The 26,057-nt window shown below is 41.9% G+C and overlaps 2 protein-coding genes across 2 annotated transcripts; one reads left to right on the forward strand and one right to left on the reverse strand.

Annotated features, from left to right (window-relative positions):
- Positions 1 to 6,734, reverse strand: LOC306979801 (EF-hand and coiled-coil domain-containing protein 1). The gene is made up of 10 exons (XM_079578925.1): positions 6,687 to 6,734; positions 3,864 to 4,551; positions 2,917 to 3,331; positions 2,704 to 2,838; positions 2,292 to 2,371; positions 1,810 to 1,954; positions 1,629 to 1,731; positions 923 to 1,021; positions 772 to 841; positions 1 to 696 (listed from the first exon to the last, which is right to left on the reverse strand). Exons 2-10 carry the CDS (start codon positions 4,408 to 4,410, stop codon positions 521 to 523), a joined length of 1,770 nt encoding a protein of 589 aa, XP_079435051.1. The 5' UTR covers positions 4,411 to 4,551; positions 6,687 to 6,734; the 3' UTR covers positions 1 to 520.
- Positions 6,735 to 13,428: 6,694 nt separating this feature from the next.
- Positions 13,429 to 22,037, forward strand: etnk2 (ethanolamine kinase 2). The gene is made up of 8 exons (XM_079578282.1): positions 13,429 to 13,664; positions 15,264 to 15,401; positions 15,488 to 15,750; positions 18,504 to 18,646; positions 18,867 to 18,950; positions 19,026 to 19,186; positions 20,193 to 20,266; positions 20,628 to 22,037. The coding sequence occupies exons 1-8, from the start codon at positions 13,518 to 13,520 to the stop codon at positions 20,698 to 20,700; spliced, it is 1,083 nt and encodes a 360-aa protein (XP_079434408.1). The 5' UTR covers positions 13,429 to 13,517; the 3' UTR covers positions 20,701 to 22,037.
- The last annotated feature ends 4,020 nt before the right edge of the window (positions 22,038 to 26,057 follow it).

Genomic DNA, 26,057 nt, shown 5'->3' on the forward strand with positions numbered 1-26,057 from the left:
ATGGTCTCCCATCCAAGAACCACCAGGCCCGTCCTTGCTTAGCTTCCGGGGTCTGACGAGTTTGGGCAGAGCAAAGGCGTAATGGCCACAGACCGACACACGCATGTCCTCAGAGCACACTGTATTTAACCCAACGATGATTTTGTTTTCCCTGGTTGTTTGCAATGCTTATTTCTGATTCTTGGGCACTCACAAAGAGGCAGCATTCCCATAACTGTTTCTGTATCGATGGGCCTTTTTGGTTTGGCACTTTCCTTCTTCAAATGACAACACGGTTCTAGTGAAAAATGAATAATCACTTAAAAGAAACACCTTTCTTCATATTCTTGATTGCCACATCACTGGTGTAGAACTGTGAATATTACATAGTGCATGTAGTTGTTTAATGCATGTGTATTTCCACTGATTGAATGGGAAGGACCACCATACATACTTCAGAGTCACGTGACACAAACATACACACATTATAACAGGAGTGCCAAGATGAGTGGATGAAATTGTAAAATAATAATGATTCCTCTCAAGTGCTAGTTGTCATTGACATGTGATGAGCAGAGCTGGTGCTGTTGTGCTGGCGTGCTGCAGCTAGAGGGAGCAGCTTCTCTGTCCCCGTATCCTCTGGCCTCTCTGTTAGGAGCTCTGTGGATGACAGACGCGCGCACAGAGCGTCCGCCACCTGCAGCACCTGGGCCGGACCTACAACAGAACACCCACAGACAACTTCATTTGACACAGCTCAAATATCACAAGCGTCTACCACTGTGTAGTTACCATCCAGGGTCCTGCTGCACACGTCCAAAGTGTCCATGACGATCTTCCCCAAATCTCGGCGGGACACGTTCTATGGACAAAAACTTGTGCCGTCAATGCCTGGCAGTAAAGAGCACAAAACAAAACAAACAAACAAACAAGAAAGTAGTACCTTATTGCGCAATTGCAGAAGAAGTGTGAGTGCATCAGCCAGCTTCTCCTCCAGTAAAGACATCCTCTGATTCTGTGTCCTGTCCATGGATTCAGTAGCCTGTAATTTACACCAGGAGTTTAGCTAGAATTACCCAATTATAACAAAATAAAACTTATTCTTATTCCGTTAGTAAGGAATTGGTCTATGGTTTAAAGACAAAACAGCCACGGAAAAACCTACTTTCATAAACAGATGAGTGATTTGACGAGGCTTTCACATCCTATGGGTTTGAATGTCCTACATGGTAATCCCAAAGAAACTTGCTGTATTCAAGTTTTGTTTCAATTGCAAGACATCTGCTGAATTCTCCACAGGCTTTCAGGAAAGACCATAGCATGGAGGAAATAAAAAAGCACAACTGTAGCGACCTCTGAAAAGGTCACTATTTCCACCAACAACCACCAACTATAGTACATTATTTTTCACATTATAGGCAAGGTGGATGACGTGTCTTGCCCAAAGACATAAGTACAGGACACTTTGGTTGGACAGAACAATATACTGTTGAGTCGCAGCCATTCTATGATAAATAATTAATGTAAAAAAAAACAATTTCATGGTGGGATAATAATGTACTGGTACCAACTAATCCATATCTTTCTTCAGCTCATTTCCTTTTATTCAGAGTGCTCTACAGATAAAGCGTCTTTCTTTGAGGAAATACCTTTGCTGAGTAACTGGCCTCTTCATGCTCCTGGTTCCGATTGGCTCCTCTTCGTCTCTCTCTGTCCTTAGAGCAGCTCACTTCTCTGTCCTGACTTTGACATCTGCAACAGTTTTCAGCATGCACCATCAAAACCCCTCGATAGTCCTTATCTTATAAACATACATTTAAGTCAGCTCACCCTTTTCCACAGCTGTGTATTCGACTGCAGTGCCTGTTCGTGTCCACCAGGAAGCGCTGTCCCTCCTCTCCAATAGCTCGATCCTCCTCCTCCTCCTCATCAGAGGCAGCTTTGCCCTCCACAGCCCTCTGTAGACACTCTGCATCTGTAAGTTAACCAAAACTGAATACGGGCTACTCCGCTCGGTTGCATTTAGGGTTTGTTTTAAAATGATTATGCAATAGATTTTATGTTATCTATTGCTTTTAAATGTATACACTTTTTGTTTACACATTAAAGGGTTTCATTTATTTTTTATTGTGGGACTTTTGAACCACTCTACGTTCTCAAAAAGCTTCCTCCAAGTCGAACGAAACCCTCGTGTCTGCTTAAAACACCAGTGCTGTATCCTCTCGGGTTGGTGTTGTAAAGTCAATAACAGTATAAAACTCATGTCAGAAATATTTCGTCTCTTTCTTCATAGTTCTCTCTGAGCCACAAACCTGTGGTGCTGCAGGTGTCCTCAGCTGCCAGTGGGTGAGCCCAGTCCTGGGTGGAGGCGGTCGGGCAGCTGCAGTGGGATCTGTGGTCAGAGACAGACGTCACATGTGGTTTGTATGAATCTACAGTATTTGTACAGTCGGTTAACTGATTCATGCTTCTCATCTAAAAAGACTTCACATGACAGAGAAAAGAGGGGGAGAGAGGAGAATAGTAAATAATACTTTCTTTCTTTCTTTTTTGTTACTGTTTGACAATTTGTCTCTGCCAAATAAGAGCATTTTGTTTGGTAGTTCATAAAAACAAAAACAAACTGGAGTGGAGTGTCTGTGACGTGTGAGACTGTGATGTTTTGGTGCTAAGTTTCCTGTTATGTACTTATAGATGATGCGATATGTGACTGTGTTAGTTTACCTGTGGTGCTGCAGCTCTGTTTTCAGCTGCCTGACCTGCGCCTGCAGCTGGGGTACACTCTGGGCCTGTTCCTGGATCAGCCGCACTCTCTCCAGTCCCACAGTCAGGGCTTCACGGGCCTCCTCTGCTCTCCGCCTGCTCCACAACACACAACATCGTCACAGTTGCCACAATGATCACCCTTTGTTTAAGTTTGGAGTGGGGATTACTCACCTGATATGAGCATTCTCTTTCCTGAGGACTGACTCCAGGGCTTGCAGCTTGCGAACCTCCTCGAAGGCCCAGCGCAGCTCCTCTTCCAAGCGCTCATTGAATTTCATTGCCTCCTGCAGCTGTCCATCCCGGGACGATCGGATCAGCTTCAGCTCCCTGAGCAGAGGGTCTCTGGCCTCCCGTCTCCGGGCAGCTGAGCCACACGAGCCTCCCTTAATCCTTTGGGTAGGAACCAGTTTGCCCTGGATGAAGCTGATAGAGGAGGGCACAGATGTTTTGGACTTGATGGTAGGTGAGGGCAGGCTACAGGTGCGTTCTTTCCTCAGTGCCACTTCCAGAGCCAGACATCGAGCATCACTGCCCTGCAATGCAGCACGGAGGTCCTCCACCAGCTCCCTCAAAGCAGCCGTCTCATCTATGCACAGGACAAAACATCACAACAGTCAAGAACAGCTGATGACCTCCTAATGTCAAGCAATAATGTGTAAAATATAGTCATAAAGCAGTGTTCTTATCCATTTAGAGCTATGCAACTATGGCTCAGTAATGGTTCATAAACATGACATTTATGATATATGTAAAACAATAATGATTCAGAGACGTCCAGTGAGGACATTTAATTTTCCTGGCAGCTTCTTCAGGATTAAGAACTAAAATAGCCTGTTTGATGACAGCTGTGCTTTGTTTCACAGGATATGTATTTTGATTTCAGAGCACATTATGCAACACACACGCCAATAAAGAAGTGAAAGATTTTATGATCAAACTGCATCAATGGGTTATAGGTGGTCTTAATGTTATGTTTATGTGTATGGTGATCTATTTATTGGCAACTTTTTATCCATCTGGAACTAACAAACCACACCAGACCACAGTTCGAATCACTTCATTATTGCCCTGATTATTGCAAATGGCACATCAGATGTGGGCTGAAATGCAGTAGCTACCTGCCTCAGGTGCGCTCGCACCTCTCGGGGATCTTCCGACCTGCTCGCGTGTCAGGTCAAAACTCACACACTTTTTGCGTCTGGCTCGTGGCCACCGGAGGCGAATATGTCTCTCCACGAGCTCCGTGTCCTCCGTTACGGGCAGACGCCACGCGCAGCCTCCACTGCCTTTGCGCGCGTAGCGCACTCGAAAGAAGCCACAGAGGCGCGCGTGGAAGTCCTTGAAGGGAAGTTTCGCTGGCAGCTCCGAGCACACGTCCATGAACTCGTCATCCTCCTCAGCTCGAGTTCTTTCACTGAGCCCCAGAACCGCGCACAGAGATGTAAAGTCTTCCGCGCTCACTGTGTCGTCCCGATTTGGATAGGCCAGATGGTGAAAGACCTCCTGCAGGTACTGGTCAATGCCTGTAGCTAGGACAACAATTTCATTGTCCACTGCCGGGTCAGGCCGATGATAGTGGGCCAGCGCGCTCCTCAGCCACTCACTTTTACGCGCAGCTCGAGGAGAAGACAGTACGCACGACGCGGCAAAGGCAGCACGCTCCATGCGTTAACCTGCTGGAGAGTTGACTGAGCCACAGAAGTGGGAGGAAATGGGCTTCTCCTCTCTCGCCTCAGGGGATGACACTGCATGCAGTTCTTCAGAATCCAGCCCACATCTGCATGCAGTAAGACAAGGGCCCACCCTCTGCCCACAGAGTATACGAGCAGGGGATGGGGATTAATGCAGACAGACAAAACCTCTTCAGACACATCAAATCATATATATATATATATATATATATATATATATATATATATATATATATGTGGCCCTTGTCTTACTGCATGCAATGACACGGGGAGGTGCCCGTGGTCATTGGGGCACTTGGGGCAGTGACCCCCAAACTGGAGGAGTGGCTCCAGCAGATCACATGAAATACCTCAGACATCTCGGTCCAGAAAAGCGCAGTTCTAGGAACAGCAAAGATACTGCGCAGAACCCTCTGTTAGAGGATAACATCAAATCGACAGACTTGAATGGTAGGACTAGCGAAATGTCTTCGAGTTCATGTCTGTCTATGCTTCCACAGAAGAGGGATAAATACCCTCTCAGAGCGTCATACTGATTTGCTAGCATTCAGTGGCTGAGAGTGGGCGCCTGAGCCCCACAGTCAAGGCTAGAGATAGTACGACTGCACAGCCTGACCCAGTATGATAAATGGCAATTTAATGTTTTCCTCTAACACCCTCAAGCTCCCAGGCCTCTGGTAGAGGACCCGAGCTTGGAGGAAAAAGAGACCGCCTTGGGAGGGTGAGGAAGAGTCTTATATATATATATATATATATATATATATATATATATATATATATATATATATATATATATATTCATATATGAAACCGTGAAATTGAAACAATTTAGCAGCAAAACACAAGACATGTCACATGTCCACATGTGAGTCACTGCTCAGAGGATGTGCACACACCTTTCTCATCATACATGTCACTCACTTCCTGTAACCTGAGCCCCGCCCATGGGAACTACCTTCCCATTGAGTCCGCAGAGCTCAGTCATAACCTGACAGCAGCAACAATAGCCGGTGCTACATATTACTCAGAAGACTGTGCTTGTAACAAAATATCATGAAAGCAAACAGATAAAATGTCATTTGGGTATATTTCAACTCAGTTAGGATACACAGTCTTATTTTTGAACATCAGCCAGCGGTATCTCATAATGTGTCAGCATGATCAAAGTCAGTATTGGACTGTAACAATGCACTTGATACCATAATTGATTCTAGCACAATGCACAGCATGTAATAGGAACCCTTTACCTGCTCTTTGAAAGGCTCCCAATTGTCCATGAATGAGTCACATGAAGTGCTCCAAACATTGCTATGTCTCTGTGTTGATCCTGACTCTGATTTAGTTTGCACTATACACTAATGTGACTCATCAAGGCTTTTACCTGAGCAATCTCTGTATCTGGTTTCAGAGGTACTTTGTACTCTGTGTATCGTGCTCATCATTTATCTGAAGGACCTCACCTGAGCACACACATAAATTGTCTTGGTCTGGAGAATTAAAAAGTCATGTTTCCTTCTCTCTGACAGAGACATGCATAGGCAAGCAGAATACAGATCCTAACCTCTCTCAAGGAAACTATGCTGTCCCTCAGCCCTCTGGGAAGACTTTGATGAAACATGAAGGCCAAGGCCCACTCCCTTGCGTTGGAGCAAAGACCTTTTTGTGATTGTATTAAGCAAAATACAAGAACTAATAGAATAGTTTAAAACAATTTGTGAAAAAAAATTCCTTTCAGGGGATTCCTTCATTACTAATTTATTATTTGGTCCAAACCGTGCATGTGAATGAATGAATGGATTATAGCCCTTTTCTATGTGTTGTATCACAGAGAGGGCACAGGTTACAGGGAAAACATGCAAATTACAGACAGAAAGGCCCCATCTGGTCAGGGAATCAAACCTAAAACATTATTGCTGCGAGACAAAAGTTCTATTCCTTGAGTAAAAATAACACATAACTAAGTCCTGCATTCGCACTGAAAGTCTTCTCCGCCTGAGAATATTCATTATAGTCTTTTCATTCACACACACTAAAAGCAGTGTGATTTCCAGACTGGAGTACGTCTGTGATGGAATGGGCTTCTGCAAATCCCTGAAATACACCTGGATTAAACTTTCGGACTTTTGTGATGTTGGGGACCCATGGCCATGTGCTCCAGCTGCTCATGTTAAGAGGAGTGGTTCAGAAAACAGAAGGATACTGGAGAGGGGGCTGTGAATGTGGGGGTGTGCCACGTGGCCTGGAGTTCACCTCTGAGGGAGGCCGGTCAGTATCACTGTTGATAGGAGGTGGTTGTTGGCTTTGTTCCTGTCCATATGCTCCCTGGGGTTCAACAACAGAGAAATGGAGCCTCACACTCCGAGAGGACACACACTTCGTGGATGTCTTTGAAGCGGCAACACTGAGATATGAGGCTGTCCACTACTCAGACAAACTCTCAGCCTGCAGGAGGGGAGCTCTCCAAACGACACGTCGCAGAGCATTTCATCGAACTGAGAAACTGACTTTATTTATATAAAGTACCATCTTATCTTATCTTTGCATTGTATCTGTAAATGTCAATACATTAGAATCTCTGCTTCAAATACAAATTCAGAGTAATTGATGATGCTAAATTAAGACTGTTTCAATAGATCTTACTCCTGAACAAAAGTTCCATTTTTTCTTTCTCAGTATGTATTGATTGTTGTATTGATTGCCTCATGAATAGCAGTATCTCTGCCCTCTTAACCCAGCATGAACCCCTGAGATCTGCTCAGATCTGCTGAGTTGAACGGGTGCATGAAAGGAGCTTTATAAATACAGCTGAGTTGAGCCGTGACTTGAGTAAATAAGTCACACTTTTCTCCTGTTGAGGTATTAACCTGGAGTTCAAATTTCTCACTCACTCCACTTACTGACACAATCTCATCTAAACGTGTTCTGAGTGGAAGGTCTCTCCACCTGAAGAGCTATTATGGCTAACACGCTGTTGTCTTCCTGCTGTGTGGGCTCAGGCGCGACTATCTGCTTTGGGACTATCACTGACCTCAATCTCCCAGATACCAGACTAAATACAGACTCATGAGACCGACAAAAGTACACAGCTGACATTTTCCAATCGATTCTGAATGTATTCATGTATTCATTCATCAATAACGTTGGACTTTGCCAAAGGACATGGCTGGACATGTCCTTAAAACTCAGGAGCAAATGCCAGTCAGTCCCCTAGGTGCTGCCATGGACACTGAAACACAAACCTAGTGTTTGTTGTTGTAATACGTTGTCGTTGATACAATGTCTCCAGGGCATTGTCTCAAAATAAGAACGAGACAGCCATCTGAAAGAATAATAATAAAAAAGAAAATAAAAAAATCACTTATCTTGAGCTGCAAGACGGATGTTGTGATAAAAAGTGGTATCAGTCTCACATGGAGGCTTCTCAATCACTGGTGTCTGAAGCGCCGAGTGACGCCGTTTGTTTTGAAATTCTTGAAACCAAGTTGTACAGACATGGTAAACCAAACATGAAACTCTATGTGACAGGCAATAATGTTTGCCTCATCTCAACCAAACTGACCAGTCCCTGATTAATCAATACAGCTGGACATTTTATCACAAACAAAACGCTGACATTCTCGAGAGCCAAAATGGACCAAGACACTGTTTTAAAGGAACAGGCCACTGTTTTTACATACTGAGATATGTGCTTACCTGAGCTTAGACGAGTTGATACATACCTGTCTGGTCTTTGTGCATGCCCGTGAAAGAGCGTGGTCACTTCTAACTTCACCGCCGTTTGGAGCGATAGGAATATGCTGGGAGAGGCCAAATGCTAAAAAACATCTTTAGTTGCTTTGCGTGAGTGAGCGCACACAGTTCTTCCATACCGAATTACGTTCTTACCTGAGCTTAGACGAGTTGATACATACCTGTCTGGTCTTTGTGTGTGCCCTCAGTCATGCAAAACAACCAAAGATAGCATTAGGCCTCTCCCAATATATTCCTACAGATCCAAACGGGGGTGAAGTTGGAAGCTACCACGCTCTTCCACGGGCATGCACAAAGACCAGACAGGTATGTATCAACTTGTTTAAGCTCAGGTAAGAACATATCTCAGTATGGAAAAACGGTGGCCTGTTCCTTTAACACCTGTGCAACAGTGCACTGGTGTTAAAATACTCCAAGTCACTTTACAACATGGCCCAAATCATAATATTCAAATATCCAGGTGGATTATATTGAATGAATCAATGCAGTTGGACAGTTCTTCACAGACCTGGTGGGAATTCCTGTCACAAACTTGGCTTTGGAGAAGTCTCGAATCTTCAGCTGTTTTTGTGAAGAAATGTCTGGCTGCATTGAGTCGTCAAACTCTGTCTGACTGGATGTTTGAATATTCTGGTTGAAACTGGGCATACATACATTTATCTTTACAGGCTTTAATAATAATCATTTAAAAGTATGCAAAACTGTTAAAAGGAATTTGGCCCTAATGTCTGTGCACACACAGTTTCCTTGTTGCCAGCAGATGGTTGCCTGGCACGGCGGACTATTCTCCTCTGTTTATTCTAAACTGGAGACTTCGAATAGAAAGAAGTGAGTGTGGCTGGCCAGGCTAAGCAGATGGTGCATGAACTCAGTTTGGTCTAAATGATAACAAGGAATGATTTATAGTGAAAGCAGTTTGGTAGATGAAACGATCAGGTGAGGTATGTTTTAAAGAGCATATTGATGTCGTGATAACCAAAGCACAAGAGAAACAATCGGCCTAAACTTGACCAAAACCTCAACATTACTGATGTGTCAGTTTTGAAGCGTCTTAAACTATATAAAACATTGCTTGTAATAAATCAGATTTGTTACTATATTCAGCTCTGACTTAAAAAACAAAAACTACGTTGGCATTTTCTGTGATAAACAGATAACACACAAAGTCCTCACTGTCCTGGGCCTGCAGTGGCTCAGATGGGCAGATGTCCTTGAGTGACCTCTCCCTTACTTTGCTGTGGCCCATAAACTGTGTATACGTTGTTGCGCCTCCCCTGGACATCTGTCATCCAGTGTGGCCCCTCTCTCGGTGTGTGCATCTGCCACAAGGAGAACTTCAACACTCATCACATGGAGCGATCCCATTTTCAAACAACATTGCAATCAAGCGCCGTGATCGATGAGAGAGTCAACACGGGGCTGGAATGGGCTGCGAGGATATTATTGCCTGTGATTTATGTCGGTCTAAAAGTAAACAGGACTCTATTGTGCGCTAGTGTAAACATTTCCTCATTCCCAAGATATGGAACTAGCAGCCCTACCTTTGAGCTGTCCCACCTGTGGATAGGGTCACGGCCGAGACAAGTGCTGAGAGGAAGAGGGAGAGGGGGGCAGAGACAGGGAGAGAGAGAGAGAGAGAGGGAGAGAGAGAGAGAGAGTACCACAAGTACACAAGGACTTAGCAGCTGCATTCCTTACTTCCAGTGTAGAGACAGGAGGGGGGTGTGAGTAGCAGACCAGGCATGTGTCTACAGGTAAAGTCAGGAGGGGCGATACATTTTGATAAAAGATGCATCAGAGAATGTCTACCTACAATCTGACGCTGTTTACACCGTCTAACTCGGATTCAATTGCAAACTCAAATCAGAAATGTTAACATAGTTTGTGTTCAGCTTATAAAATGTAGGCCTTTATGTATTTTGAACCTGATGACCATAATATATTTGGTCAAATATTGCTATCAAAATTTTGATTGCTTCTTCTAATCAACATAAACAGCCGTAGGCCTATTATTTAAAACAATCTGAAATCATTAGAATGGACAGATAAAAGGATATTTTTAATCACTTCATAAAAACTTGTATTCATCATATATACAATACCTCTCCCGAGTGTTCTTGAGAGCTCATGTTACAAGTTTTTTCATATGTGAGATCAATAAAGTCCTGTCTTATCTTATTTCAGCAGAAAAAACATAAATCTTTCCTTCACCTGACCTGCACTTGTCATTCACTTAATCGCTACTGTAGTGTCTCTAGTCCACGGGATTTGGTACAAAAGGGTTAACTTTTAATGCAGTGCATCAAACACCTCAAAGTGTTTGAACCCACTATAAAGTAAGTAATCCTTGATCAGAAGAACAAGATAATCTGAGGTGATTTCCAACTTGTCAGATAAAATGAAATAAAACCATTAGTTCTCAAACATCATCTGCCAATGTCTTGGGGCAAAGCAATGATTTATACTTTCCGGCTCAACACATTGCCAGCCACAATTGCTATTTAAACTGTTTGAGTCTTATAATTTGCAAGAGTTGTGGTGTTTATCGTTTAAACAAGAGTTGTAGAGTTTAAACATTTTACACATGTCATCTCACTGGAACACTGGAAGACTGCTATGGCAGAATGGCAAGCTTTTCTACAAAACAGGAAAAATACATTGATTACTTACTACATCAGACCAGTAGGCTATTTAGCTTACATTCGCTTTACATCTTTTAGCTTTAAACAAACTCTTTTGAATATAATGAAGCCACAGTTGAGAACCACTGTCCCAAACTTCCCAAGATGTTGTTCATGAATACCTAGGGCACAGGCACGGACTGCATTAAATCTAATTGCTTGAGCACACTGACTTTTTTCCCTCCACATTATCACTGCTTAGTCTGATGCCAAATGCAAAGTGTATCTTGAGCTTTGTTTATACTGCCCTCTACTGGTGATACTAGTTAATTACCTAAATTTCAAGTCAAAATAAAGCGCGTCTTCAATTATTTCTGATCCTGGCAGCTTCAAAATCATTACAGCTATGTGGGCTTTCGACATAAGCCTATATATATATATATATATATATATATATATATATATATATATATATATATATACTCTTTAACTCACACAATGGCTCCAGGGTCGGCTAATCAAACCACTCCAGAGTAAATCATGTAACCAAATTATTATTTTTAATGCCAACTAAAATGGTGCTGTTGGCCATGGCCCACTTTTAATACGGGTTCGGGTAATTCCACAGTTACCATGGAGATCCGCCATCTTTGCAGCTGTTAGCATACATTTCCATTGACTAATATTAGCTAAAAACAGTAAGTGGAGAGGAAAAAAAAGCAGTAGAACAACTCCCTTAGCCTCTGAGTTACTGCTGGTAAATAGCCTAGTACATCCAGGTGCGGACTGGGACTGAAAAACAGCCCTGGACTCTGACCAGCCTGGCCCGAATTAGTGTAATTGTGCACTTCCATATTTTAACCTCTTACCACCCGCCTTAACATTAACGAGTGCATTTTCCCCAGGTCAACTTTTTATTATTTATTTTTTTATTGGTATCATCAGCAAAAAGAACTGGAAATGTGGTCATAGAAACAGACGCAAAATCATTAATATAAATAATAATTGAACCTTGTGGTACACCATACTCCACGGAATTCCTTTTAGATTCATTTTTTTTTAAATTCTGGGCTTTACCCAAATCTAAAAGCCTCTCGACTGGAGATCAACAATGTAGCGCCTCATTTGAAAGCTAAGATCTACGAAAGTGATGGAAACTTTTTGTCACGTCATTTTTGTCATCCTTTTTTGTTGTGTTTTTCTCACGTTTGTGTTGTCTTTTCATCACATTTTTTGTCACTCTTTTGTTGCTTTTCCAGCACATGTTTGTTTTGTTTTCATCCTCTATTTCTCGCTATTTTGATGCTTTTCTTTTTAGCTTTTAGATTTGGCTAAAGCTCAGTTGAGGCGGGACTTGTGGCCCTAGAGCCAGTGGCCCTTCTGTGCTCTTCCAGAATGGACATATGGCCATTCCGCCCCTGCCTACATCTACCTCACTCTGTGGTGTCCAAGTGTTTCAATGTGAACAATAACTCCAGTATTTTAACTTTTAAAATCTCCATTAGTTCACAATTGCTGCTAATCCCATAATGCTTAGCAACATGACATCATATTTCATAGTTCCCATGGAGATCCGCTATCTTTGCAGCTGCTAGCGTACATTTCCATTGACTAATATGAGCTAAAAGCAGTTTAAAAAGTGGAGAAAAAAAGCAGCGGTGTTTAAGTGTTTTAATGTGAACAATAATTCCAGTATTTTAACTTTTAAAATCTCCATTAGTTCACAATTGCTGCTAATCCCATAATGCTTCGCAACATGACATCATATTTCATAGTTACCATGGGGATCCGCTATCTTTGCAGCTGCTAGCATACATTTCCATTGACTAATATGAGCTAAAAGCAGTTTAAAAAGTGGAGAAAAAAAGCAGCGGTGTTTAAGTGTTTTAATGTGAACAATAATTCCAGTATTTTAACTTTTAAAATCTCCATTAGTTCACAATTGCTGCTAATCCCATAATGCTTCGCAACATGACATCATATTTCATAGTTCCCATGGAGATCCTCTATCTTTGCAGCTGCTAGCATACATTTCCATTGACTAATATGAGCTAAAAGCAGTTTAAAAAGTGGAGGAAAAAAGCAGTGGAACAACTCCATTAGCTGTGGTGTCTAAGTGTTTTAATGCGAACAATAAGTCCAGCATTTTAACTTTTAAAATCTCCATTAGCGATACGACATCACATATGCGGTTCATTTGACGGACCCTTGGTAGCCCATGTTGGTAGCACTGAGTCACGTGCTCATTATGACTGATGAAGGCTAATTTACGTCCTGTTTAGCGACTTCAAATTCTAATTTCAAGGACCACTTTACAGTCTATGATGTGGGTGATCGTGCAGTGAGCGTTTTTTTTGTTTTTTTTACGGTCTATGGGGGCGCGTCTGCAGTGATCATGGCCGTGATGCGCATCGGCGGCACAATCGGATGATCCCCGTGTGGGCGGAGCCAGGCAGGAGGAAGTGGGCTCACTGGCTGACTGCTCCAAGAAAACCGGTCACCAGCATCCACACCGGCAATATATGCGCACTTTTCCTCCTCCGTCGCCTCACTCGGGATACAACACTCGTCTCCAAATCTGAATCTGCTCGTGTTTAACCCTAACAGCACATCCAACCTCGAACTTTAACCGGGCGGCGCTTTTATGTTGCAAGGTGGTCCAGAAATATCCTGCGAAGCACCAGTACTTGGAGAGATTAACTGCTGAATTATGGAGACGCAGATACATGTGCCTATAGGATCCCCGGCAATTACAAAGATACCGATTCATGTGGAGGAGCACAACGTCACGGAGGGCGCACTGAAGCTCATAAAAGAGCTGCGGCCGTCTTGGGACCCGAGCGAAGTCAAAACGAAGGTAAAGTTAGCCCCGAGCTAGCTGTAGGCTAAAGCTAAGCTAAGAATGACAGCTCCGCAGCATCACCCGGGGAATGAATGAGGGGTGTATAGATGAATATGGCCTTTTTATACTTAGTTGTCGTACGTTTTGCTAAATACCACGATGAAATATTACGTCTGTTACATCCACCGTGACCAATAATGCATACAGATTTTAGATTGAAGATAGTCATATGCCAGGCTTTGCTGAATGTGCAAAGGTGTCTCGTAATTAAGCCAAATATAGCACGGAAGCCTAGCCACGTTGTCATCGTAGTGTTACCGGGCAGCTGGCGGTGACATGATGCTCTGTTTGGATAAGAAACAGCCAGCCGTGCGTAAACGGACAATAAATTGCTAATGGCTGCTTTATAGCCATGGTACATCTATAGTAATGATAAAATTTCAACACTAACCTGTCTCCGAATTATTCATTTCTCCTTAAATGCCAAAGTGTTGTCAAATTGTATCTTTACACGCAGATTAATGATGTCTCTTTCCCAGTGTCAGGTCAGGCAGCATCATGAGTGCCTTTGTCTGATATCCACAGGATGGATGTCCCTTGTGTGACATGTTTTAATATTGCAATTCATTCATCGTGTGAAATGCCTTGAGTTTCGACATAGGCGTGGAAATCGCTTTGGAGAGTGCTGTGTCACCGTCCTGTCGAAATCCTTTTCCTTGTTTTAGAAATTATTTAGAAATGCACATATTCTGGTTGGGTCTAATCCATGAGCCACGCATCCCCCACAGAGAGGAAACTCCCACACCGTTCACCTGCAGCTGACTGCTTTTCTCAATGACCACCACCTAAACAGGCTTTGTTGTGGAGACAGTGGACTGGTTTGGTCGGAGTAAATGCAAACACGTTATACCAGGATTTAGATTGTGTTCCTAAAGAGTTAATAAACTGGTCAACAGCGGGATATGTTGCTTGATAGGGGGAGAACCTCGTCTGCCCTACCAACCATAACACCTGATCTGCTGATTCTCTGCCAAGCACAATCCCTCACTGTAAACACCCCATGCTTTACGTCTGGGTCCTGCCAAGAGCAACACGTTTGCTTCATGTGTTTCCACAAATTTAAAGCGGACCCAGCCCTGTTTCACAACTGTACTGAATGCAGTTTACATGGGTGGATGTTTTTAACTGTGTCTGAGCGGAGGCTTACTTTTGCCCCGCCGATGTATTGATGACTGGTTTTAGCCGTGTATTGTGACTAGGTAGAATGGATCAGTCTGGTCCATAGACATGCTTGCTCATAACAGGGATTCCCGGACGCCCATCTTTGTGGTGAGCGGCGTGTGGAATGTCAGATATGTACGAGTGGGTGTCTGCTCTGGGGACATGCTTACTGTTATTGCCATCGGAAATTTGCGTTGCTCCACGAGGTAACGATCGCATCAAATCGCGCTCAAACTGATGCTTTTCCTCGCGCTCTCCTCCTACTGGTCAGTCTCCGTCATGTCTCCAGAGTGTGACCCGCCGATTCAACCAATCAAAGTGAAAAGTGTGGGCTCTCAGAAGCGGTGTTCTTTTTCTACTCGCCTCCAATAAATGACTTTCCATGTGTTTCAGCTCTTCACTGACGGCACTACAAACAAGCTGGTGGGTTGCTACGTGGACGACAGCCCGGAAGATGTGGTTCTGGTGCGCGTTTATGGGAACAAGACTGAACTGATTGTGGACCGGGATAATGAGCTCAAAAGCTTTCAGGTAAAAAAAAACCCAACAACACTATCCTGTATGTTTTTTTCCTCTGTTGTAATTTGTCTCCATCAATCTGTTTATGTGTATTTAAGGTACTACATGCAAACGGCTGCGCGCCCCGACTTTACTGCACCTTCCAGAATGGCATCTGCTACGAGTTCATGGAAGGAGATGCTCTCGGCACGCAGGACGTCAGAGATCCTTCACTGCGTCGACTTATTGCCAGGGAAATGGCCCGTATCCACGCCATCCACGCCCACAACGGCTGCATCCCCAAACCCAACCTGTGGATTAAAATGCGGAAGTACTTCTCGTTGGTGGCTACGGAGTTTACAGACCAGGCGTCTAATATCAGGTGAGCTCGGCTGCAGCTTTCCACTTTACAGGGACTGCTTTTGTTTTTTCCATTTTGATTCATTTTAAAAGCTTGTAACTATTATCAGACTTTACAGTTTATTGTCAAAAGGGTCTGAAAAGCAGGGTAGGTAGGGAGGGGCATTCAGTGAATTTTTGTAGCTTTATTGTCTTAACCCCCACCTGAACAGAGCACATTTTATCCTGTTGGGCTTTACCCAAATCTCAAGGTTTTTTGAAAAAAGTGTCAAAATAGCAACGACAACGAGGATGTAAATACAAAACAAGAGCAACAAAAATGTGCCAGAGAAGCAACGGTGATACGACTAAAAAGTGACAAAAATGTGACAAAAACATTGACAAGAAAGCGTCAAGAGAGTGATGAAGAAATCAACAAAAAAATTACAAAACACACAAAAAAAAAACTACGAAAACTAGACAAGAATGTGTAGAAAATGTGCCAAAAGCGTGGCGACAAGTCACGATTAGCTTTGTCGGTCTTAGCTTTCAAATGAGGCATTACCCTGGCTTCAAGGCTCCAGTCGAGAAGCTTTTAGATTTGGGTAAAGCTGAACTGGAGAAAATGCGCTCGTTTCAGGTGGGGGTTAAGGAAACCTGTACATTGACTCAACTTTTGTGAGGTCAGGAAATGTGTTGAAAGACCACAATAACAGATTGGAAGTTCAATATACCGAGGCAGAAGAATATTGCGATAAACGATATTATTTACCCTAAACACACTCACGAGCATAAAAATGACAGTAAACCTTTGTTGTAAAAGTGCGTAATTATATCCTAAAATGCCATACAAGCCGCAATAAGCATGAAATATATAACGTAACCCGATAAATGTCCTGCCCGCACCTCCCGGAGATCACTTGGTACCTACTACGCTTAAGATCCAGTGAGAAGCTCCGGATATCCCCCTTTTCATAATGTAACCCGGCTTCGGTTAAAAATCTCAGTTTTACAAAGACAAAATAGGGGGAAAATGCTCATGAATGTACAGACGATAAATATTGAGCCCAAAAATGTATCGTTTATGTGTTATTTTTGAGTCGATGAGTCGATATAGTAATTACAGTGACATCCCTATGAAAGTCTAACTATTTCGAGGGTGTTTATTAAGGTTATTATAATTTCCCAAAAAAGACAAATATTTACAGAAACGACATGAAACTGATAAGAATGTTGCTGATTTTTTTTTTTTTGTCTCTCAGTGATGGTCTTTTAAAAATATGCAATATCTGCTGTTGCCCATTTTGGAATATCGGCATTATCTTTGAGATCTCACAGCAGCTTGCCTTTTAGATCAGCATTTAAATAACTTGTGTAATATTAATAATATGTTTTATTACATGAATTTAACCCCGCACCATCTCGCAGCTCTCGGACAGTCCTCTGATGATTCTGCAAAATGGTTCATTATCACTGGCCTTGTTTGAATATCTCGTTGGTTATGTAAACTAGGAGTATTATCTTTGTATCCTATATGAAACTAATCTATCAGAGAAACAACCTTGACTTAAACCTTTTGTTAGTGTTGTTGTATGTTGTATGTTGTTGCGACCCAGGGTGAGAAAGTAAAAGGAACACGCTCTCTAAAAGTTTAAGGAAAATAACCGACTTGGGTGTACTGGGTGCATGCTGAACTCGAGAGGTGACAAAAGTATGTGGGGCCGCCTTACTCCTTCTACATGTCACAGGGATTACACTGATGCTCAGCTGAAATCACTGAGTGGTTTATGTAACTGTGTTAACTGTACAGTAAATGCAGGGGTGCTGGGTGAACATACGGAGTCTGTGGCATGCAGGGGGCTGGCAGATGTTTGCTCAGCTCATCTGATCGTCCCCTCTCACTTGGAGACACAGACAGCCAGACCACACACACTGAAATCCGAGGGCCAGAACTGTTTCCGAAATTCTGGTTTGGTTCTACGAATAAATGTCTTTGGGGAAAGTCTTTTTTTTGGAAGTGTTGTGTTGTTGGGGAAGTTGTTTCTTGTCTTGCTCATTCATTTGACTGTGGATTAAGACTCATAAGTCCATTAGGATTTGGAGTCTCTTCTATCTGGTTGATGATGACTTTAAGCGGTGACAGCATGTGGGGTGGGCTGTATCCGAAAAAAAATGGTTTCACAATTGTCTTAGAATAAAGTTAGTGTTTATCTAATGCTTTTAATGGAGGTTTCACACCCTTAAAAGCCCCATAGTCTCTGTCTAAGGGGCTGACCGGCGACTTTTTTTTTTTTTTTTCTCGTATCCAAGAAGACCCAACACAATCTGACCTCCTGGGCATGCGTGAGCCGTAATAGTGTTTTACCACAGCAGGCACTTACGTTTTATCAATAAACTTTAAGCCTAAATGCTACACTTAACAAATGTAGTTCCTTAATTGGAGAAAGCAGATGTTTGCCAAAGAGGAAGCCGGTTTTCATCTCCACATGGTAACTGCAATTCCACTGATATGGGGTATATAGGAACATTTGTGAGGTTAAAGTGATATTGAACTGTGATTTGTGAATGGAGCAGCGTTCCTTATCTCCACCGACCATGGTTTTCTCAAAGATACTAAACTTTCTAAAGATACTTGCATTGCCGTTCCACTACTGCTTCTGAAAGTTCACACTTCACCGTGATTGGTTAAATTCACCTGCCACTCACTCAAAACTGACTCATGTTCTCATAAAGGCTAACATTTCGCTCTGCTTTCTGTTTGTGTGTGTGTGTGTTTTTTTTCTCCTTTTTGTCCAGAATCCAGCAGGAGGTCCCTAGTCAGGCTGTGCTGGAGCAGGAGATGGTGTGGATGAAAGAGCATCTGTCCACACTGGGCTCCCCCGTGGTGCTCTGCCACAACGACCTCCTCTGCAAAAACATTATCTACAATAGCAAAGAGGGTCAGTACTCGGCTAATCATATTGATTTGGACTCGTATTACAGTATTTACTGCATTGCTAATATTGAAAAAGTGTTGTATTTTGGAATTCATGTGGAAAGTCTCATAGTTTGACAACTAAAGGCATAAGTGGAGCTACACAGTAACTAATTTTCTCAATGGATAATTATTCCCAGAAAGCTACACTGTTAATCCAAATCCTTGTTTCTGTGTCTCTTCAGGTCATGTACGCTTTATAGACTATGAATACTCCAGCTACAACTATCAGGCCTTTGATATCGGAAACCACTTCAACGAGTTTGCAGGTTCGTTCAGATGCAGTAATGTTTCAGCCGTCTCACTTTTGTACATTGGTTGTTGATTGTCGGTGTGTTGGTCAGGCATGGCGGAGCCAGACTTTGATCTGTACCCGAGCCGGGACATGCAGATGGAGTGGCTCAGAGTGTACCTGCAGGCCTACAAGCTCTTCACCAATAAAAGTGAGGAGGTCAGCCAGCAAGAACTGGAGACCCTCTACGTGCAGGTCAACCAGTTCGCTCTGGTGAGTAAACCTTCATGCATATTTATGCTGTTCAATCGGCTGGGGCAAACAATTCCCCCTCTGTAGAACAAATGAAGTTATTTTTCTCAAATTCACACAAAGCATTATACTCAAAATTTGCCGATTGACTACTAAATAAACACGTGTCAATAAATGTGTGCCCAATTTATTCAACGCCACTGTAACATAGAGTAGTTAGAGTAGTACCCCCAAAATACCACAGGGAAAATGGTTCTTAATGACAATCGATCAGCAGTTATTGAATTCAGTGCGTCATTATAGGTGCCTCATTACTGGAATGGGCTTATTCAGAGCTAGTCACTTTCCATCAAACTACAGGGGAGAGAGGAAAGGGGAGAGTTCAGCTTCCTGACAGCCTGATGGATAAAGCTGTCATTTAGGGTTTTGGACCTGTCACTGATGGAGGCTGTGTGTATAATATTGAATTTTCAAGTTAATACCAAATAAACTAAGCTCTCACATACACTGCAAAAACAACTTGCCACCTGGATATAACTCACTGTTCTGATCTGGAGCTGCTGCTGTTGGTCAGGTCTCGGTTCAACAACACAATGTGCCCAAAGAATGACATCACCTGATGACATGAAGCTCCTGAATGACCAGGTTATTCAATGCATTACTTCTTCCCTGACGGCACAGACTTATCCCAATACGACAAAGCCTGGTTTCATGTGGCCCACATTGTGAAAGAGTGGTTCAGGGAGCACGAGGCATCATTTTTATAGAGTCCAGATTAGAATAAGAATCTTTGGAATGAGTTGGAGAAGGCTTTGCACAGTGGTCACACATAAACTGAATCTTTTGACATTGCAGAAGCTTATTGACACAATTCCACAGCAAATGCCCGCTGTGATCAAAGTGTGCTCAGGCTGTGTAGTTTTTATTTTCATTTACATTAGTGAATATGTTTACTTGTGTTTCACCCCAGTTAAAACACTATTAAAGACATTCCTAACGTCATCATCTGTTATGACTTTTTCTCCAGGCTTCTCACTTCTTCTGGGGCTTTTGGGCTCTTATCCAGGCCAAGTACTCCTCCATTGACTTCGACTTTCTCGGGTAAGTCCACCCTGTCTGTGATGTCTGTGTGTCAGCTCCCACTGCATAGACCCAAATGTTACTGATTGAACTGAGTTGTCTGTCAGTAAGAGTGATACTCAACACCTACATCTCTTGTTTCATCTGTTTCTGCTCTGTTTCCTGGCCACACTCCTACTGTATGCCACAGTTTGACTCCCATCATGTCTGAATGAACAAATGAAAGCTTATTTGATGTTTTTAAAGTGTTATGTGCAATGCAGTAGTATTGTAAGTTTGACATCCCCTGATCTTATTGCTTTAAAATCCTACAATGCAAAAAGTAAAAAAGCTTCAAAGTTGTAGCACAATTGAATGAACCATTTACTTCTCTCTCTTCAAGGTACGCCGTTCTACGTTTTAACCAGTACTTCAAGACCAAGCCAGCCGTGATGGCCCTCCAAGTCCCAGAATAAAGACAGAGGTCTGAGACTGCATTCATAGGGAGAGAGATCGTAGTGGGACGTTTATCTATAATTTGGACCAGCTTTGTATTCTTCCTCTGGCAATTCTTCAGCAACAGACGCGACTTTTTATTCTCTCAGTTTCTATGAGTCTGTCTCTAGTCGAATTTTCAAATATATTTTTAAGTGGAGGAGTGCATGGTTGAATGCCAATTGCTTAGTTATTCTTGCACTTTGATTTAGGGCAGCTGAACTAGGTGCAGTGGGAACAGCACTCTAACACAGCTCAGTTTCTTCCGTCTGTCGTACAGGCACTAAACTGTCTAACTGCACTGGTGACGGTCAGTGTCGGGCCACAGTCAGAGGCTTGTCCTCTGGTGCTGTGTCCCGGGCCTAAACCTGTGCTCTTTTATCTAGTTTCTTCCATCTTGGGAAGTGTATTTAACTGCTGGGCTTCTGCAGTGAACTACTTCTTAAAACCGGTCTACTTATTTCTTTTGTGCAACCTGCTACTGCTAACAAATGTGAAATTTAGTTCTTTTTTTCACTGTGCATCAGTTTGAAGCTTTTGTCTAATCAGCTTTAGTGTAGTGATTGTTTCCTTAGTGAAACAATGGAACTGGTTACTGGCATGATACAAAAGTGGGCTTTTATGTAGCAGTCTGCTTATTTTGGTCTGCTCTCAGTGGGTTTTACTTTAAGTTTCTTCATGACTGACATCACACCACAACCTCTGTGACAATCTTAAGTTCACTCTCCCAAAGAAGTATGTGTTTTTCAATGAACTGCTGTAGTTTGTTTTTTGGAGACTATGATGGAGTGCTTGAAATGAAGCAGACTCATTGGTTATATATTTAATTGTAGTAGTTGGTTTCATGTGATTCAAGAAATGAGGAGCTCTGTGAGCCATAGCACACGACCCCATACGGGTTTTCCAGTAGTTCTTGAGAACAGCATCCTTCTCACAGTTGTTGAATCTCTTTCTAAAGCTGTGCGTAAAGAGCAGGCTGTGATTTCATGTGGACTAGTCTCATCCTGAGGACACCTCTCAGAATCCTCTCTGTTAACAGAGTCGGCGATGCTAATGTCTGCCCCAGATGAGTTTCCGCCTCCTTGACTTTTATGGACTTAACAAACCGCATGGCTAACTTTTTCCACTGAAGGCTTTTGGAAATTCACAACCTTCACACCTCTTGGCTTTATCTATTCATTGATAAGGATCATGAATACTGAAGTCGTGCATCTGCAGCTATAAAGTGCTGCGTGTTTGGAAGTAATGGGTTATATGTTATTACTCTGTTGTACCATATCAGGCATCAGACGGCATCATAAAACATATTAACCCTCTACGTTACAGTGTGACGCTTCCACCTGTTGATCTTATGGTGATCCCGTGCTTCACCTAAAGGGGGAGTTGTTGAGGTCAGCGTTGTCTTTCACCATTGGTCTCGAGTGACTGACGTTTTAATAATTCACAGGAGGAGGTGGTGCAGACTCCGATACAGTACAGCAAATGACTGACAGTAGTTTTCAGTCTGGCTTTAACAGTCACTTAACTTTGCACCGAGTAAAGTGGCGCTTTTGTGAGACCAGACCAGTGAGAGATTTTATTTTCTGAAACACATTTGGTGCTGACAGCAGTGGCAGGAAGCGCAAAGGCAGACTCTTGTTCATTTTATTTGTAAAAAGCTTTTTCTGACTGAAAATTATTTTGTGACAGCTTAAAAGGCAAACGTATCAACTGGGCTGGGTACTGTTAAGCGATATCGGTATGGCATCGTGGGAAAAAAAGGTTTAGGTGCTACTCATTTGGAAAAAATATAGTATTGAAAGCAGATACTGAAAAATTCTATCTTCAGAGACCAAGTTTTGATGCTGTTGATTCAGGGATTCAGCTCAAATGATACACACGCACAAGAAATGGCCTTAAATGGAATAAATTAACATTATTGTTCAGTTTTATGGTTGTTCATTTATTCTCCGAGTACCGTCTACATCGAGGGTCACACCAATATATTACAACATGACCAACTAAACTAAGATTATTTAGCATTTAATTGTGTGTATTAAAATGAAGCTATAATACCCTCAAAATCAAACTTTTACTGAAAAACATGATTAACTTTCCCTTGAAATTAATATTGAAACTCTACTCAGCAGTTGGAATTATTTCAGTGCCCAAGTACCCCCAGGGGCTCCTGTACCTCTGGTTGGGAAACACTGTTATAGATGACAAATATTTAAAGCAGTACTAACTAACTCATGCCCCTAGAGGCCAAGCGCCACTGCAGGTGTCGTAGCATCTTACGTTTTTTTTACTCATTAATTGTCTGTGAGAGTAAATACTACGCTGACAAAAAAGATAAAGGGAGAGAGGGATATTGTTGATCCAATTACACAACAGAGATAATTTTTTGTTCACTCAAACTTGGCTGTAAACATTAAGTGGTGCTAGCCCGCAGTTAGCTTTGCCAATTAGCCTGTTAGCTTCTTGTCCATGATTCCATTAGTGTGTATTAGGGCCTCCGACGCGTAGGCAGGAAAGTTGCAAGTGTGATTTTCTGGTCAGAGACACCAGGGGTAGATCCCCTCAACACTTGTATTACCCCCAGAGGGACTAAGGAAAGGATTTATTAAGGTAAACAACTTACTTAGTACTTCTTTAAAGGTATCGACCATTCAGATATCATAAAACCAAGTATCGTTAAAGTACTGGTATCAAAAGGAAACGGTACCCAGCCCTTAGTTACTGAACGCACAGCTCAAACACTCAAGTACTGTTTGAAATCCTCTTGGCTTTTGCAAACAATAAATACCTCACGCATGGAGAAACAACGAAGGTACTGTTTTGAACTGAAGATGGCAAAGGCCATGATCTAATCCGCAAAACAAACACAATGGTTCGAAATCATTTCTCTCTTACAGTTCCCTGGACTAAATTTTAATAATACCTGAATATATAGAGTTTTTTTTTTTTAAGTCGATCACCTTAACATTTTCTACCACTCCTGTGTTGATGTGGACTAGCTGATCACCACCTTCAAAGTCACAGTCAGATAATTGTCTATAAAGAGGATTTTTGTTTTGTTTCCTTGTTTCGAAGACTTGTACAGCCACATGCCGGTGTTTTATTATTTGTTTCCTCATGCAGCAGCTTTGCCTTTGCACTGACGGTGACCTGACATTTTAGATGTGAATATTTAACATGTGTAAAACAGTCATTTCGGGGTGGATCATGGAAGAGGACGGATTTCTAAAGTCAGACCAAAATGATTTGTGTTTAGTGTTACCGAGACACAAACCATAGCTGCTTTATGGTGAGCATCCTTGTAGCTGGACTGTTCCATATAAGCCATTGAAGGAGTGTGTCTACTTGATTTCATCTGTGTGTGCGCGTGTGTGTGTGTTTATGTGGTGTTAAAATGCTTTATTTATTGCGCGATTCTTAAGTTGAATTTCACAACTTTTTGTTCTTAACGCCCGATGACTAGTTTGCTTTGCAGTTGAAATGTTTTTGTTTGCGAATGTACTAATTTCACTTGATTATCAGACACTGTACAAATAACTGTTGCATTGTTTTTAATGCGGATCATTTTGTAACGCTTTTGACTTGAGCCGTTGGGGCCATTGTGTGTCAGTGAGCTGGGCTGAAGGAGATGGACCATGTAAATACTGTAAGATGACTGTGAAAAGCTCTCTGGGGCAGTGGTCCTTCGCTCTGTAGATCTTCTAACAGTTGTCGGTGAATATTTACAATAAAGTATAATATGAAAGGTTCGTCTCGTTAAGTGTGGTGTATCTGCCTCTGGTCTCCTTTTGTCCATGTCACACTGTTGTGGGAGGAGTTGGTAAATTAAAATCCCAAAAGAAATAAAATTGCCAAAATATTTACTCAAGTAAGATATTCGGGATTGTAAGACTATAATGATTTTGGAATTCTTCATCCACTCAACACATCGATATCAGACACAAAGGGCAATTTAGGAAGGTTTACTGAAGTTCAATTTGTTACAAAGGTCTGATAAGGTTGCAAACATCTGGTGATCTGAAAGTACTTATGGAAAGACTGATTACTTACATGCTTGTCAGTCCTTTGTTGTTATGGCAGACATTTTGAATACCGAAGTAGAACTGTGCAGTACTACAACATGTAACAATATCGCTATTTATAGTTTCACTTCCTTATTGGACACTGACAGGAAGTGACATAGAAGAAGGTAAACAATTTTAAACAGTTGCCGTGGAACCATGTTAAGTCAATGGGAAATGAGTGAGTCAAACTGCTATGGAGGATTCAAGAAAGACTTGGACATTAGTTGCACGTTTTGTGGATCCCATCCAGAAACTTTCTCATTTATTTTGAACCTGATCAGTACTTCAGAAATTTTGGAAAGACATCACATGTCTTTTTATGTCTAAGTTATGCAACAATTATAAAACGTATTATGAGCATGTTGCTCTTGGTCTCTTTACAAGTGACTTAATGAGTCCTGACAAGATGTTAACCTAACCATTATTTTGGCAAAATATTATATTCATAAGTGTAAATTTGCAAACAAAGCCCCTGTATTTTATGTTTTTCAAAAAGAACTTGATATGTATAAAAGGCGTTGAGCCATGTACTAACAGAAAGGCTGCTAAAACCATTGAAATCTGGTCACAATATATGTAGAGACTTTTTGTTGTTGTTGTTGTTGATTTCCCTTCCCCTGGCAAGTTTTATGTATTTTGCACAAATTACCTCATGTTTTTTATGGAATGTATGTGCAACATAAAAATAAAATAAAAAAAACTGCTATGGAACTTTCCCTTCTTCTATGTCACTTCCTGTCAGCAGCTTAAGAATTCAAATAAAAATAACTTTTCTGCCCAACATTTCTTCATCCAAATTGCTGCTTAATTTAAATAAAATGATAATTATGCCACTGATGAACTTGCAACTGATGTTATCCTTCTAAATAAGTCATATTTTCAAAAGCATTAAAACCTGTTACATGCACTTTAAATAACACCATAGGAACACTTTGACTTCACTGTGTGACTGAGCGCACGCACAAAGACCAGACAGGTACACGTCAGCTAAGGTAAGAACATATCTCAGTATTTAATAACGGTGGCCTATTCCTTTAAGTTTATCTCTACATAAAAGTAAATCAAGAAGTTGGACCTTTGCTTTAAATATTTATCAAACAAAACAATGCAAACGTAAGTAGCACAACCAATTTATTGTTTTTCAAGGGGAAAAAAAACACAACTCCGAAAACATAGAGAAATGTACATCTTTAAATTACACAAGTTCTTATAAACAAAATATAGTCTCTTTCTGTATTTACATCAGCAGGGGTGTGACAAGTGACTCCTGTAGCAGG

Source organism: Gobius niger, assembly GCF_951799975.1.
Source record: "Gobius niger genome assembly, chromosome: 20".
NCBI classification, from domain to species: domain Eukaryota; kingdom Metazoa; phylum Chordata; class Actinopteri; order Gobiiformes; family Gobiidae; genus Gobius; species Gobius niger.

Excerpts from the sequence above, each read along its gene's own strand:
- LOC306979801 (XM_079578925.1), bottom strand. The coding sequence starts at position 4,410 with ATGGAGCGTGCTGCCTTTGCCGCGTCGTGCGTACTGTCTTCTCCTCGA. Across the intron at positions 2,839-2,916 it reads AAAGAGAATGCTCATATCAG|GCGGAGAGCAGAGGAGGCCC; the intron begins GTGAGTAATCCC and ends GTTGTGGAGCAG. Across the intron at positions 1,955-2,291 it reads GGACACCTGCAGCACCACAG|ATGCAGAGTGTCTACAGAGG; the intron begins GTTTGTGGCTCA and ends GTTAACTTACAG.
- etnk2 (XM_079578282.1), top strand. The coding sequence starts at position 13,518 with ATGGAGACGCAGATACATGTGCCTATAGGATCCCCGGCAATTACAAAG. Across the intron at positions 13,665-15,263 it reads CGAGCGAAGTCAAAACGAAG|CTCTTCACTGACGGCACTAC; the intron begins GTAAAGTTAGCC and ends CATGTGTTTCAG. Across the intron at positions 20,267-20,627 it reads ATTGACTTCGACTTTCTCGG|GTACGCCGTTCTACGTTTTA; the intron begins GTAAGTCCACCC and ends TCTCTCTTCAAG.